Raw genomic sequence first — 14,519 nt, forward strand, 5'->3', positions numbered from 1 at the left:
GTAACTGCCATTTCACTTCGATCTTCTGTAGGTATCTTAAATATTGCCTCCCTTTGGCATGAGGAATTGGTACAAGTTTTGAGAAACGTCGTCATGAATTAGGCACTACAATCAGAATTTAATATGAATCTATCTGATTATTAGAAATGGCCGGTTTCAAGGGGACTTAAATGAAACGGGCGCTCTGGCCCCCTTGCCCCTCCTACCAAAAGAATAAGAGTTGGTTTTTTTATGTTTTAACTCGGAATGCACTTTTTAGCGCTATTTGTTGTTATGTTGTGCACCTAAAACTATACATTTGTGGAAATGACTTGAGATAACAAACGGACTAATCTAGTATGAAGCAATTAAACAACCGAATTGTCTGTTAATCAGGTATCTGAAGAACAGCAGAGCCAAAGAGAATCATTAAAATTCAAAATTTTCCCTGGAAGGGGGTGGGGCATGAGTCCGGACACCCTAAACACAGACTGTCTTTGAAGCATGTCTGTGATCAAAATCAGTTTCATATTTTTTTTGTAAAATTGCTAAGAAAAGCGTTCCATTCCCTTTCAAGGAATATTGAAAAATAAAAAATTATCTCTGTTAAAAGCCATGCTTATATTTTTCATGTCTAAAACTGGAATTACGCCGCCGAAGGCAAAGAACCAATCATCGAAGAGATTTTTCATTTGAACGCAGACAACCAAAAACCTTACAGAGTTTCAACTATTTCCAGGGCATTTCTATGGTTTCAAGAGGAAGGACAAGGGGGGCGAATACGAGGTCTTCCCAAAGTGAGGTTGATGGGCAATTGTTGACATTTGATCAGATGTGACGTTGCTCTAGAGAAAAACTTGTCTGCATGACCAAAGTTCGAAGACACAATAACATTTTTGAACGCTCTAAAACTCAAAGAGCACAAAACTGTTTTAAAGAATACCGGAAATTCTAAGCAACATGTCGAAAACAGAACGAAGAAAACGGAAAAGGTCAGGAGATGAGACCGACTTGGGGAACCGAAACGTGACCTTAGCAGACGTGGAACCTTCTGTGAAGAAGCCGGTAATTTCCTAACCTAGATATACTCTAGTTCACTAGTTAAAAATCTGTTTAGCGCTCTATTGCAGAGCCACACCTCACTGTTCTTATTTCTTGATTTAAAAGCTGCTTGCATTCAAAGACACTGTCAACAACACATGGATTACGTCTAAGGAATTGTGGTAATGCCACGAAATCTCGTGCTCCAATCAAACATAATTGGCCTAGAAACTTGTATAACTTCTCAGGGAGGATATTTTCTCTCGAAAGTTAAATGATATTTCAATTTCCTTGTTAAATTGTACCACTGTATATGTTTTGTTCTAGAAGATTATATAAATATCATTTTGGAAAATGAGCTGCATATAGTTGATACCAAGAGATCTCTTTAGCATTAAATAATTTGACCAATACTCTCTTATTTTCATATATGCCATGAAAATAATTTACTAACAAATATGTTTGATTATTTCTTATCTCAGACATCCATAGAAACTTTTGCAAATGGTGCAGTGAGGCCTGCTATTTTTCATGACCCTGAAAGCCCAAGTGCTAGCAACTGGCCAGTTCCTACATCTCAAATTACTTTGGAGGAAGCCAAGAGAGGGACAGAGGGTAGGTGTGGCTGTGAAATAGGGTTGCAAAAAGAAGATAAACTCTAATTTTTGAAGGAAGTGAGAAGAATACGCTTTATGCTTTTTTTGAGCAATAAATAAAAACCTATATGCCTCTTGTTGCTTTTAAAATGTTGAAAATGTTTAAGCATATTTGACAAATGTCTCATGTCAAATGGGAAAACTACAAAATCTGCCTTGTATTCAAATTATCTGGATTTAGGATTGACACAATCTGTATATATGACAATTTCCCCCTTTTGTCTTTCTCTTGAAAGTGGTATGTTGTTATCTTGTAAATTTTAAGGGGTACATGATTCAAAGAGCATTAGTGTTCATAATAAATGTAGTTTCATGCAAATATTTCAGTGTATTTTACAAAAGATTTACAAAGTTACACAAGCCATATATATAACGAAACTTTATATTATGGTTTTTAAACTTTGTTGCTAAATGGTTAGTATACCAAGTTATTTTGCACATAGGTTAAGAATCTGCTCGTTCAAAGGACCAAAACATTTTTCCATTTCAGTGCCAGTCAGGGTTTATGCAGATGGTATTTTTGACCTTTTTCACTCTGGGCATGCTAGAGCTTTGATGCAGGCAAAAAACATATTTCCAAATGCCTACTTGATTGTTGGAGGTGAGTGAAACCTTTGCAGAACATGTTGCAGGTGATTTATTAAGAAATGTTTGAAATAATATGGATGTAGCAGGAAGAATTCAATTAAATGTAGCAGGTGGTTCTGTGATCTAAGCATATACATCTTCTACTTTATGGTGTTAAACACATTTAGCAAGATAATTTGCAGTTGGGATTTACAATTTGCAGAAAGGCAGCTGCTGTCTCAAAAACAATAAAGGACAGCAGTGTTTATAAGCAGCCAATGAGAGTGCCCGTTTCCAAATCTTTTTGAAACATCATTTATGCCCCATTAACACTTTAAAATTCAACAAGAGGTTAGGTGCTCTATTGTTTAGTTTGCCTTAGACTTTTGACAAAGAAATGTGTTAACTTGGAAAGCACAGAATAGAAGAACCCCCAGGAGGGAGACTACATTGTTTTTAGCAGATGTTGCCTTTGAGAATAAGTGACTATTTCTCGTAAAGTTTTTCACAAGTAATGAACTGAAATTGAATTGATTCAGGTTGAAAGTTCCAATAAAAATTTTTCCATTAAAATTGGTTCATATCACTTGAATATGATTATCACTGGCGCATTTAAATGTTAGCAATTGAGGGTTACCCATATCATAAGGGTCCTTTTTTATAAAGAACTTCAACAGCCAAATCACATGGTCTGATATGCTGTTTCTGAAAAATAGAAAAAAATAAACCGAGTTGTTGCTGTTCCCTAAAATCTGTTCTGTTCTGTATCAAAAAGCTGTCAGAAGTGGCTGAGTACTTGCTCACAATTTCTCGATTGGGCACGAGTTTATGTCCCTCTCCTTGCAGACAAAAACAGAGATACAATTTTTTGTTTGGGGGAGGCAGCCCTGATAAATCAGTGTAACAACAGCCATATTTTACAAAATAAAACTATTTTTATACAACTTAAGTTTTTTTGGGGGAGGGCAAGGCCCCACAGTATCTTGGTCTTAGCTTGCAGGTACCAATGCTGTTTGGTCATATATCTGAAATTTTGGGAAAGTTTAAAGTGCACTTATGACAAATGTTATGTTAGGCAAGGCTTGTGTTTGAAATAAATCACACAATGTAGCTCTATGCTGCCACTGTTTGAAAATCTTGCATCATTTCCAATAAGTAATGAGTGGGACTAAAGTGATTGTGTCACAATCTAGAATTGCTGTATTAGGAATTGATTCCAGTGGTGGAAATCATGGGGTCAGGCCCCCCCCCCAATCAGCAAGGTCGTTGGAAAATTCGGGCTTTTGTTGGACAATTGACAACTGTTTAACATGTGGAAAATGCTCCAAGAAATCGTTCTGAAAGGGAATTTCAAGCTAATCTTAGGGGCGTAATTGCCAAATTTTCTGCACACTTGGCTCGCAGGTGATCTGCCTTTTCCCTTCTTACCCTAGGGGCCTTTATAACCTTTCTGTGCTCTTTTTGGGAAATTCGAATGAAGCATAGCTGATAAAATATCAGCCAGTACTAAGTAATCAAACAAACAATATATGACCAAAATCAGAACTGCTTGCAAATTGTATATTTAACTTCACCTATGTGGCTGTGCAAAAACCCAAAGACTTCTGCTTTTCCATGTTACATTCAAAGTAGAATCTTATCTGTTATGAACTTTGGGAGAGCATTCGTTTTTATTATACACTGCTTTTATCCCCAATGATACATTATATTTTCATGACATATTTAGTAGCTGCCATGACACTGTGTCCCTTAATGATACTGTTCCAGCCTTAATGATGATATTGCTAATTTCTTTTAAAATGATGCAGCAGTTGAGAGTACTTTTTTTACTTTATACTGCTTTATACTTTGATATATTAGGGCTTAAGCTGTACAAAAAGTAATTTCCGAAATCGTTTTTTTGCTTTCTGCTCTGTGGTCTCTGCTTTTGTTTGATGTAGTTTCAAGTAATTATGATTATCACTGTTATTTTGTTCAGACTTCATGAATGATGTCATCTTTTAATGCAATCAGCAGGATTTTTTGAATCAACCATGTCAGTCAGAAAGAATTGAGAATTTTTCAAAAGATTTTTTACTTACCCTTCTCACAACGATTTTGTAATGAAATTAAATCAGATTTTGCCAGGATTTGCATTCTTTCATAATCTTGTTTATTTTTCTTGTGCACTTAAATGTTTTCCTCATTATCACCAGTTTGCAGCGATGAACTGACCCATCGACTAAAGGGCTTCACAGTCATGAACGAAAGCGAGCGGTATGAAGCATTACGTCACTGCAGATATGTTGATGAGATCGTCAGGGATGCTCCTTGGGTTCTTGATGTTGAATTCTTGAGAGAGCACAGGGTGAGTAAAAATGCACATATCTAGTAACCAACTTTGAATGAGAAAACATTACGAAGATTTGTTTCATTTCACGGTTTAGATGGCCTAAAGAGCATACAATGAAATACGAAGCTTAGGAGCAAAAAAACTATTTACATTTCATATTGAATAAACGTCGAGATAGTTTTATATGCGGCTCATTCATGGCTTAAATTAGTTTACATAATGGAGTACAGTAGCTTCCAGCTATATAGCCCTGATGCAGCTGCTATTATGCCCTTTCGGTATAAATAAAGGACAATTGGTGAACACAAATTTCATCAAAAACTTGCTGTTTTTTTGTACGAACGCTCAGTTCTGACACCTTTAGTCTCCATTGGGTAAAAAAGTGGACTGTTCCTAGCATGAGCACATGAGTGGCTTGAAAAAATTGGCGTTAATTCCAAAACTGCACGTGTTACTTGGAACAAGAACTTCATGGGAACTGAGACCAATTAAAAGGAAGAAATTAAGAATGTGTGAATGTTTGAATGCAGGATTGATCGACCATGGAAAACAAAAACCAAGTCTGTACAATGCCATGATACAAAAACACGCCATTTACATTTGCAATTAACATTTAACCAAGAAAATACACAGAGTTTTGGCAGTAAGGCTTTGAAGAACAACAAAATTTCGTTGCCAGACAAAAAATCTTAATGTAGCCCAGATCAGCAAGAAAATGGAATGGGCTGCAATTTGACAGCCAGCTTCGATCTACTCAATAAAACGTTCACGTTCATCGTAATTTTGGCCGTGGTGTTTTGTGTTCTGTATGAAGTAACATAATTAGCTCTTGGGTATTCAGATCGAGTAGGATTTTCCAAAGGGATAATTCCCGGGAACTGAAACAAGAGGAAGGGTTCCAACAACACTGAATTGGAGCTGACCGTTGTTCTTATTTAGTTGCTAATGGAAGAAATCGATCTACTTTTAGATTGACTTTGTTGCTCACGATGACCTACCCTACAATTCAGCGGGACAAGATGATGTTTACAAAGTTATCAAAGAGATGGGGAAATTCGCTGCTACTCAGAGAACAGAAGGGATTTCCACTTCTGATATTATAACGAGAATTGTCAAGGATTATGACTTGTATGTTCGAAGGAACCTTTCCAGAGGGATAAGTGCTAAAGAACTAAATGTCAGCTACATAAAGGTTTGTTTAAACAGAATCATTAAAGTGATTTTTCTAGTGGTTATATAAGTACTTTATGTGGGTTGTATCCTTTAAGCTGTTTTTGAGAGACATCTGGTTAACAACACCCGCTTATAGAAACATTGTGGATTAAGAACCTAGGGCAGGTTGAAAGTTCAAAGTTAGGCCCATATCTTTTTGGAGCGAGTTCACCTAAAAGTTAGAATACATTCTTTATTTAAAACCACATTAAATGAACCATTATAGTACAAATACATTATCAACCTAATTCTATTTAGAATGACAAAATGAACAAGAAAGAGAAAACTTCAATTGTCATATAGTATACATAAGATATTTTTCAAATTTAACGTTACGTTTTCAAACCGGAAGACAATTGGTGTTGACCCAAGACTATTAATAAAGTTGACTATTTTCAATATAACTCTGAATGAACTCTATAGTTTAAGATTTTGAATGAAATCAAACGACTTTTAAAAACCAAAAAAGTTATTTTTCCGTTCAACTCTCATTAGATAACAAGCTACTCAAAGTGAAAGGTAAAATAATTGGTGGATGTTTACATAAGATTTTTATATAGCCCGATGTTTACCTAGGCCCTTGTACTACCTGACATCTATCACTGATTCTGTTACTCGAATGTGTTTAAGGAAATATTTCCACAGTTCCATGATAAGACTCGTTTTGTGCCTGCTTTACTATTTTGTTTTATATTCGTATTTTACAAGCAGCGTAAAGATTTTGAATGTTTAAGAAGGTTTTAAAACGATCGATGTCTAAACATCGTACTTCAAATTTTTTTTTCTAGGAAAAGGAATTCCAAATGAAAGATCGAATCGATCGAATCAAAGGACATATTAGTAAAAAATCAGAAAAGCTGAAGCAACATTTGGAAAGAGTAGGGGACAAATCCCAAGAGATAATACATCGCTGGGAAGATAAATCACGTGAATTTATAACCGATTTTCTGGACTTATTTGGACGTGATACCCGACTGGTAACTATGAATTAGTTTAAAATCACCCCACAGATGCTTCTTCACTGGTCACTCCTTTCTAAAAACAATTATTAATTATTTCAATTATTTATAACAGTTCTAAAGATATGTAAGATTATGTGAACTAAAGATATGTAAAGATATGTAAGACTAAAGATGAGGTAAGACTATAGGTGAACAAACCAGAAATGACTGACCAGGCTGCGATTTGAAGGAGTTTTCTCCCCAAGATGAAACAAGTGGGGACCTATTTGTGAACAATATTGCCCTAGAATCCACTAATTTAACTTAATTTGACACCAAAGATTCTTTTACTACTGCACATGAGTTAAAATGTTGGTAGATGTCTTAGGTTAGGTGAAATGTTTAAAAATTGCAATCTGCTATGTCTCCCTGCAGAATCAACTGTGGGAAGAGAGCAAAAACCGGCTAAGCATCACGGGACAGCGAATCAAGCGCGCTTTGTCACCAACTCGCCTTGAAGAGAATGACGACGAATTCTACAGCGTCGAATCACCAACATCTTCATCGTCGTCATCTTCTCTGCCAAGAAGACCAAGTTCAGCATTAGCAGAAGTGAGTGAAGATGAAGACTGAATTCAAAGCAACCAATTATGTCTCTCATAGATGATTGTATTTATTCACTCACGTAAAATAATTTTTGTTGTTTCCGACTGCATGCTTACTGCGTCAGTATAAGTTTTGAATGTCTGTTATTGTTTACAAATAATTTTGAATAGCGTTAGGTTGCTGTTTTGCGTCTTGAGTATGGGATAGTGTTGAAATAATGATTTAACATTCGTTCTTTTGTCAGTTTGAGCAGAATTAAGGCATGGCCGTGCCGTCCACATGTATTTTCTTCATACGAAGTTTCTTAGTCATTTTTATATGAAATCAGATTCCAAAAAATGGACCGTTCACCAGCTGCTAGGTCTGCTTCATCTGTTGTTCATCCAGTAAGAAGCCCAGTGCTAAACTGTGTCACAAAATTAACTTTATCATGCTTCATTGTTTTGCAACGGACGTCAAAATCAAAGCTAGATCATCTTGTACTAAACTCTTTAGTTTAAAGAGTGTAATTAAAGATAACGTTGCATGGCAAAGGATTTTTTATTTCGACCAATAAGAACCAATATTCCAAGTCTATGTTGCCCAGTCCATCTTCCATTATCTTGCTCTTAATCGTAATAAATATAACTAATTATGCTAACATATTAACACTTTAATTTATTTGTTTTTTTAATTTAGATAGGTGTTGATATTTTCATTGCAAGTCGTCTTGCTAATCAAGTTATCAGTGATTTGCCTCCTTTTTTAGGATTTCATGATTTTAATCAGACATAATGATTTTAATCATAGTCGTTAATTCTTTGATTTTATCGGAAACGATTTTATGTTTGTATCGTGGATTTTGAAGGCTCCTTTCTTTGATGACGTTGTAGACAGAAGTTGTTCCCTTCTACAACATTGTATTTGCAATGATTTAATCTCTGTGATAGATAATTTTTGTGTCCTAGTTGATGGAGTAATTAACGAAAACTGAGAGTAACGTATTTTAATTGTTGAAATGTTACCTTAGTGGTTTGAAGATCAAGATTTGTGGAGGCAGCGAGTCGTTTTTGCTTGTTTCTTTTCAATATTTTGACGACATTTGCAGTTGTTATTTAATTTTAAATTTCGAAATAGAAAGTTCAAATGAATACAGGGCTATTAGGCACCATAAATATTTCTTTGTTTTTCAGAATTTTTCGAAAATCTGAAATTGCTTAAATCTCAGACAAATTTTCCAGTTCATATGGCTTGTCCTTTACTTTGCTAATCAACTGGTATTCATGTTTTGCTGATGTATGAAAATATTTTTCAAATACTTTTTAGGATACTTAGACCAAGATTACATAAAGAAAAAGACTGCGCTTGTTTTGAGAACATTCCGTTGCGAAACCTAACCTATCTGCAAAGCCATTAACCGAAGTGCACCTAAACTTTTTGAATGAAAGGCTAATAGGTTGGTTGTTTGAAAAAATCCCCAAAAATACAGCTCATCATCTCGCACATGGCAGTAGCCTACATATTTTGGTGTACACGAAAGGCTTCGAAAAATATATTGAAATGTATAAAACAATATCTTGCGAAAACCTGATGGAAATATATTTGTGGTACTTGTTTAATATCAAATTGTTTTTTCAAAATTTATACCATAGAACCTCTTCAAACTTTCGAAGGTGTCCCAATACTTTTTGAACGTAAGTGTGCGTTTTTACATTCCTACAAGTGTAAGTGCGATTTTAAGTTATCATGTCAGCGCTTGCCTGCGGAGGCATCCTGTTGCCATACTAACAATAAGAGAGGCTACGCTTCACAACAGCCTCGTTTCGAACTTAGTCACTGAAATATTTAAAAGATTGGAAACAAAGTTGGAAAGAAAACAAGGGAGTCACACCTATATGCCACCCAGAGGAGTGAATTAAATGCAGTTGTATTTCTAAAAAAAGTTCTAGCATTTTCTAAGAAGAACAGGAACAATATGGTGAGTACATTTAGGCCTTATTAATTGAGTTTGGGAGACAAACATGGTGTAGACACAAAATCTATCGTTTGCCTTTACTGGCAGAAGTGCTTTATTTGGTGAACTTATTAGCACCATTTCTCTGAATCTTATACAATATTTGAAAGAATTTTTAGTACTCTTCAATATGACCTTTCCTCATTTTCACAGCTTTAAAGTTTACAAAGCATTGAGTTTGGCAAATTGTAGTGAATATCTCAGATTTAAGAATTAAATTTGAAAGTCATTTCAAATGTTAACAATATGTTCTAATCTTTTTCTGTCAGGGAAGAAAAATATTTGTGTTCTTATTGCACTTAAGCTCTAAGATTCTTCTCTATTGCACAGACCAAGATTAAATAATATTTTCAAATAAAATTATAAAACACTAAGTCTAGTCTGTTTCTATTTCAGGCAGAAAACTTTTCTCCAGAAGAAATTGAAGGTCATTATTCAGTTCTTAAATATTGTTATAAATAAATCACCATAAATGCTATCTATTTTAGTATCAGAATTAGCATGTATCAGTGAAAAATATTAGCAACACATATAATGCTAGATACAAAACAATGCAAGTTTCATATTCTCAAGATTTTTTTTAAACTTTGAAGAGAAGTGACAGATCTGGGTTCAGTTTTTTTAACTTTATTTGCTACTAACTAGCTTTAAAGGTAGATTTAGGATGCAGAGAAGCTGTGCTTATCGAGCAGTGTCCTGGCCTTCCTCTTAATGTGACCACACTTTGTGATTCCTATGCTTGGAATCACAAAGAGCTGGTAACTCTACTCGCTCTAAGTGAAACATTGGTTACACCAGAACTTAAACCTAATATCTTTGGATCTCTTCAATGGAAATCATGCATTGGAAACCAGCTGTATCTAAAGATGTCATTGTGTGGTAATGATTTTATGTTGTATTTAGAGTTAGCCTCTATCTATGATTATCTTTAAACCAATACAGACTTGCAAGTTAATGTTACAATTGTCCAGTTGATTTTCAAAACATTTTCCAATTAGAATTCAAAGAATGCTTTAGCTTGTATGACAGAGATGGTGATGGCTTGATATCAATTGATCAGTTGAAGCTTGTGATGAGGTCACTTGAACAATGCCCAACACAAATGGACATCAATGATGTTTCTAGAACATTGGGTATGTGCTAACCAGGCTATAGTTTGGTTAAGAAAACCAGTTTTTCCAACATTCACCTCAAAATTTATTGTGATTTCAGTCTTAATCAGAAGACAAGATCCCTTTTTAGCTCTTTAAAACAAATTTTAAAAAGAATGAAAAAATCAATAGCTGCAATCTGAGATTTTTCTAAGCTTCTTGATGTTGACAGAGGTGCTTAAATCACACAAAAGGAATTCTTATCGATCTATATAACATAAAGTACATCTCTTTACAGGCTTTTAAAAATGATGGTTTTCTAAATTGCTTTCCAGGTAAACAGAAAGTGAGCTTTCCAGAGTTTCTAGATATACTTTTGGGTTTCAAATCAAAAACAAAAACTGATTGGAAGGAGGAGATTTTAGCTGCATTTGAAGCATATGATAATAGTGGCAAAGGTTACATAGGCATGAAGGATTTGCGACACATAATGCTAAGAACCGGAGAAAAACTGTCTCCACCAGAATGTAAGTGTTTACTGCAATTTTGGCTTTGCTGCTAGTTTTTACTGTCAATTTTTGCTAAAAAGCATGTAAAATCTCTAAGGTTCTGTCACTTCCTGTTGTGGCCCCAAGAGAGCAAAATAACCACAAGGAAGAAGGTAGCTACAAGGGGGAAGGAGTTATTATAACATGGATTTATACTAAGGAAAATTTGGTTCATCTCATTCCCCTATATATGGATACAATGAAATGGGCAGTGGCATATAACAAATAATACATTTCTGTAAAAAATGTGATTAATATAGCATAATTGTGATAAAAATGATATAGATTATAGCCCTTGAACCATGTCACACCAATATATGACACTGCTTGTATCTGATGAATGGATGGATCAAGCCACACATTTTTGGCTTTTTAGCTAATATTCTTTACAAACAGACATAGATAGATCCAGACCAGGGTAAGACAAGTCAGTATTATCTCTAATAAAGAAAAGTTGGTCCTAATTATAATAATTAGGAAATACAGCGTACCATGTAGTAATGTTTGTCTGAAAGATTCCAGATTTGAGCAAGATATAGAAACTATAAAATCAGACTGTGTTTAAGGCTTTTTTGTTTGATTCCAACATTATCATCATTTGATTCTAGTTGAATACATGCTGTTTCAAGCAGGCATCAACAAAAATGCTGCTCAAGTCAGCTATCATGGTATGAACATTTTGACAGTGATTAAAATATAACATTATTGATCATTTCAAAGATTCCTTTTTAAAACTCTCTAAAAAATGCAGAGTAATTCTTTATTTTCAGCGGAGAACTAGAAACTGTTTGATAGGTATTGAATATTGAATACAATAGAGATTTAGATTTGAGCATTTTTGACTAGGACTTTTAGCTTCTTTAGTCCTTGATCTATCATCTATCCTTCGGGACAACTTTTTTTACAAGATCAAGCTTACTTACGTTACAGATTAAGTAACAGAAATCAGTTTTAAAAATGAGCTAATTTTATTTTTTCCCGGTGATCATTTGCAAGTTGCAACTATTTCAGCCCACCTTGCAATTTACTTTGGTTTGACAAAATTCTGAAGAGCCAACTTGTCTCTGTTATCCATGTGGTTCTTGGAATATTTTGCTAAATTAATTTGCTGCATGATTAGGTCCTTTTACATCAGAAATAAGTCATAGTCACACTTTCACTAGTTTCAAACAGTCTTGCATATAAATTTTATATGACTTTAAACATAAATCCAACTTTCAGCAGAGTGACTAGAAGTGAGCGGACTGTACTATAATTTCCATTTTCACCTCTAATTTCAGAACTACTAATGCAATCTCTCAAGACATGTTCAATTTCATTTTAGAACTGGCCAAAGCATTTGCACATGTATGACTGCCATACTCAGCACCATGGGTTACCATTTTTAATTAGTTTAGTTTTCAATATGACTGAATATCTTGAAACAGCCAATGATCATTTCAGGAATGTCAGAAAAACACAATGCCATGTCAGTGCAAGCAATTAAGTTTCTAAAGGCCTAATTTAAGATATTATATTTTTCTGTTGGCATCAAGCAAATTTTCCAAGACAGTTTTGAATTGGGTCTCTTTGCTGTCCCAACTTGAAAGGCATTGCACCTTGATGGAATTCTAAGGCACTGCAAACCATTATTATTTAATTCAATATATGTAGATATTTATTTCAGTTGTTTATTTAATAATTATTTAAATTATTATTGGAGATAATTATGTACTTGGTTTGTTGATGTTATTGTGGTCACAATACCTAACTTTCAGTTGCAAACTTCTTTTTTGGTTTTCTATAAATATTTTTACACAACGTTGCTAAGCGTTATTGAAAGGGTAGAAAATTTCTCCCAACATTGTAAGAGAATGTCTTAAAAGTGATGCAAATTTTGCTACTAATACTTTTACCTGGCTGGAAAGCCATCTGGATCGATTGCAGTCAAAATAAAGTTATTCCGTTAAGTTGATAATAAATTTGAGAGAGTGAATTGAAGCAGATATCAAAACTATAATGTCCCTCTCCCAATCATGGCAGCTTGCTTGAAAAAATTCTGAAAGATGCTAGCCAAATTGTTCCAGATTTATAATGGGCATACAGAAGTTATACCTAAAGTGGGCATCAAGAGACAGAACAAATAGACAAGATGTCTTTTCATGTAACAAGTATACTGTAGATACATGCTTAGTATCCACATGAAAAATTAAGAAAATTCAAAACTCAACATGGCAGTTTGATGTGATGAAAACAGTTTGCAAAATAGATGAGGATTAGACAAGCCCATAAGAGATTCACAAGCTCATAATAATAGACAAGAAAAAATACGAGCAGGTGACAGAACAAGATCCTGGTCAAACTGGGAAAAATAGGATACAAATGGGAATAGCCATGCTAATAACTCAATAATAGACAATGATATTTGAATGAAGACAGAGTTTTTTCGAATGTTTGGAGAAGGTGAAGTTTGGATTCTGTCAATTTTTCTTGGAATAGCTATAATTCTCGAATGTATAGCCATGAATATATTAAGATAAGACGTTCCGGATATAACTATCATCAGTAACAAAGAGGTAGTGTAACAAAGTTTCATTAAAAAAAGAAAAGAACGATTAATAGAACAGGTGACAAGTGGAATGCAGGAAAGAATGCGACACAAGAAAAGAAGTAGAAGATCAGAAAAAAATGCACGCCCATACAGAAACGCATAGTCTAACAGAGAAGATGCCTTTTAAAATCCACTTCAGTTGGGTGAAAACGTTGCTCCAATGGCTGCCAAGAAAATATAGTAGTGAGCATCACAAATGGTCGTCGGGCAAGGAATCTTCTATACCCACAAGTCACCATGTTGGTTGCAAATAGAGCAAATGTAGTTAACCAGTGGAAATAGGCGAAAGATTTGGTCGACAGAACACCTCAAATATGAATATCTGATAAAGAAAGATAGCAGCAGCTTGAAAAGGTTAAAGTACATTAAAGAACAAATCAACAAAAAGGTACAGTAAAGGTTAAAGGTTTTTAATGCTTATAATGAGTAGTAATTCCCGAAGTGGATCTGAAAAGGACATCAAGACCCATAACAATAGCATGGTCTGCAATTGTGCGAATTGCATCTTTTTTAAGAAAATGTGAGTTTTGAAGTACTACCTTATATATCCATCGATAAGTCATCCAATAAAGCTGAAATTTTTATGTGAAATACGGGAATCGACTTATGGCTACCGTTTGGTCGCTCACTGTTGAGGTAAAAGCGAGATTGTTATCCTCAATTGGGTACATCAGCAATCAAGTTTTCAATATATCAAAAAAGTCAACCGTGTTTCATTTTTTGCAGCGAAAATGCAAAAAGAAAGCCATCCTTACTTTTGCGATTCTTACTTTTGCCTCACAGAAACTTTGTTATTTCTCAAAAAAGAATTCATCAAAAGGTAAATTTTAAAGAAAAGTATTTTTTGTAAACTATCTTCTTGGTTTTAAAGCCTATTTCAAGAATGATGTATGTACCTTCTAATATCAAAATACGAGATGAACAAATTACTCCCGGTCTGAAAAAAATTTTGATGTCAAGAAA

General features: G+C 34.5%; 2 protein-coding genes across 3 annotated transcripts; both read left to right on the plus strand.

Moving 5' to 3' along the window:
- Positions 1-791: 791 nt before the first annotated feature.
- On the plus strand, positions 792-8,372 carry LOC135684981 (choline-phosphate cytidylyltransferase A). The gene is made up of 7 exons (XM_065200721.2): positions 792-1,044; positions 1,503-1,635; positions 2,167-2,277; positions 4,439-4,590; positions 5,546-5,767; positions 6,576-6,764; positions 7,164-8,372. The coding sequence occupies exons 1-7, from the start codon at positions 940-942 to the stop codon at positions 7,359-7,361; spliced, it is 1,110 nt and encodes a 369-aa protein (XP_065056793.1). The 5' UTR covers positions 792-939; the 3' UTR covers positions 7,362-8,372.
- Positions 8,373-9,126: 754 nt separating this feature from the next.
- Positions 9,127-14,472, plus strand: LOC135684983 (calmodulin, striated muscle). 2 transcript variants are annotated; one of them, XM_065200724.2, is made up of 7 exons: positions 9,127-9,291; positions 9,724-9,754; positions 10,326-10,460; positions 10,754-10,945; positions 11,575-11,634; positions 12,291-12,321; positions 12,501-14,472. In XM_065200724.2, exons 1-6 carry the CDS (start codon positions 9,289-9,291, stop codon positions 12,317-12,319), a joined length of 450 nt encoding a protein of 149 aa, XP_065056796.2. In that variant the 5' UTR covers positions 9,127-9,288; the 3' UTR covers positions 12,320-12,321; positions 12,501-14,472. The 2 variants fall into 2 exon arrangements, with proteins under 2 accessions (XP_065056796.2, XP_065056795.2); XM_065200723.2 differs by having other exon boundaries at positions 9,130-9,291; positions 12,291-14,472.
- Positions 14,473-14,519: the final 47 nt, after the last annotated feature.

The sequence above is a fragment of the Rhopilema esculentum genome, chromosome 21 (assembly GCF_057945365.1).
Source record: "Rhopilema esculentum isolate cy_ngs chromosome 21, ASM5794536v1, whole genome shotgun sequence".
NCBI classification, from domain to species: Eukaryota; Metazoa; Cnidaria; class Scyphozoa; order Rhizostomeae; family Rhizostomatidae; genus Rhopilema; species Rhopilema esculentum.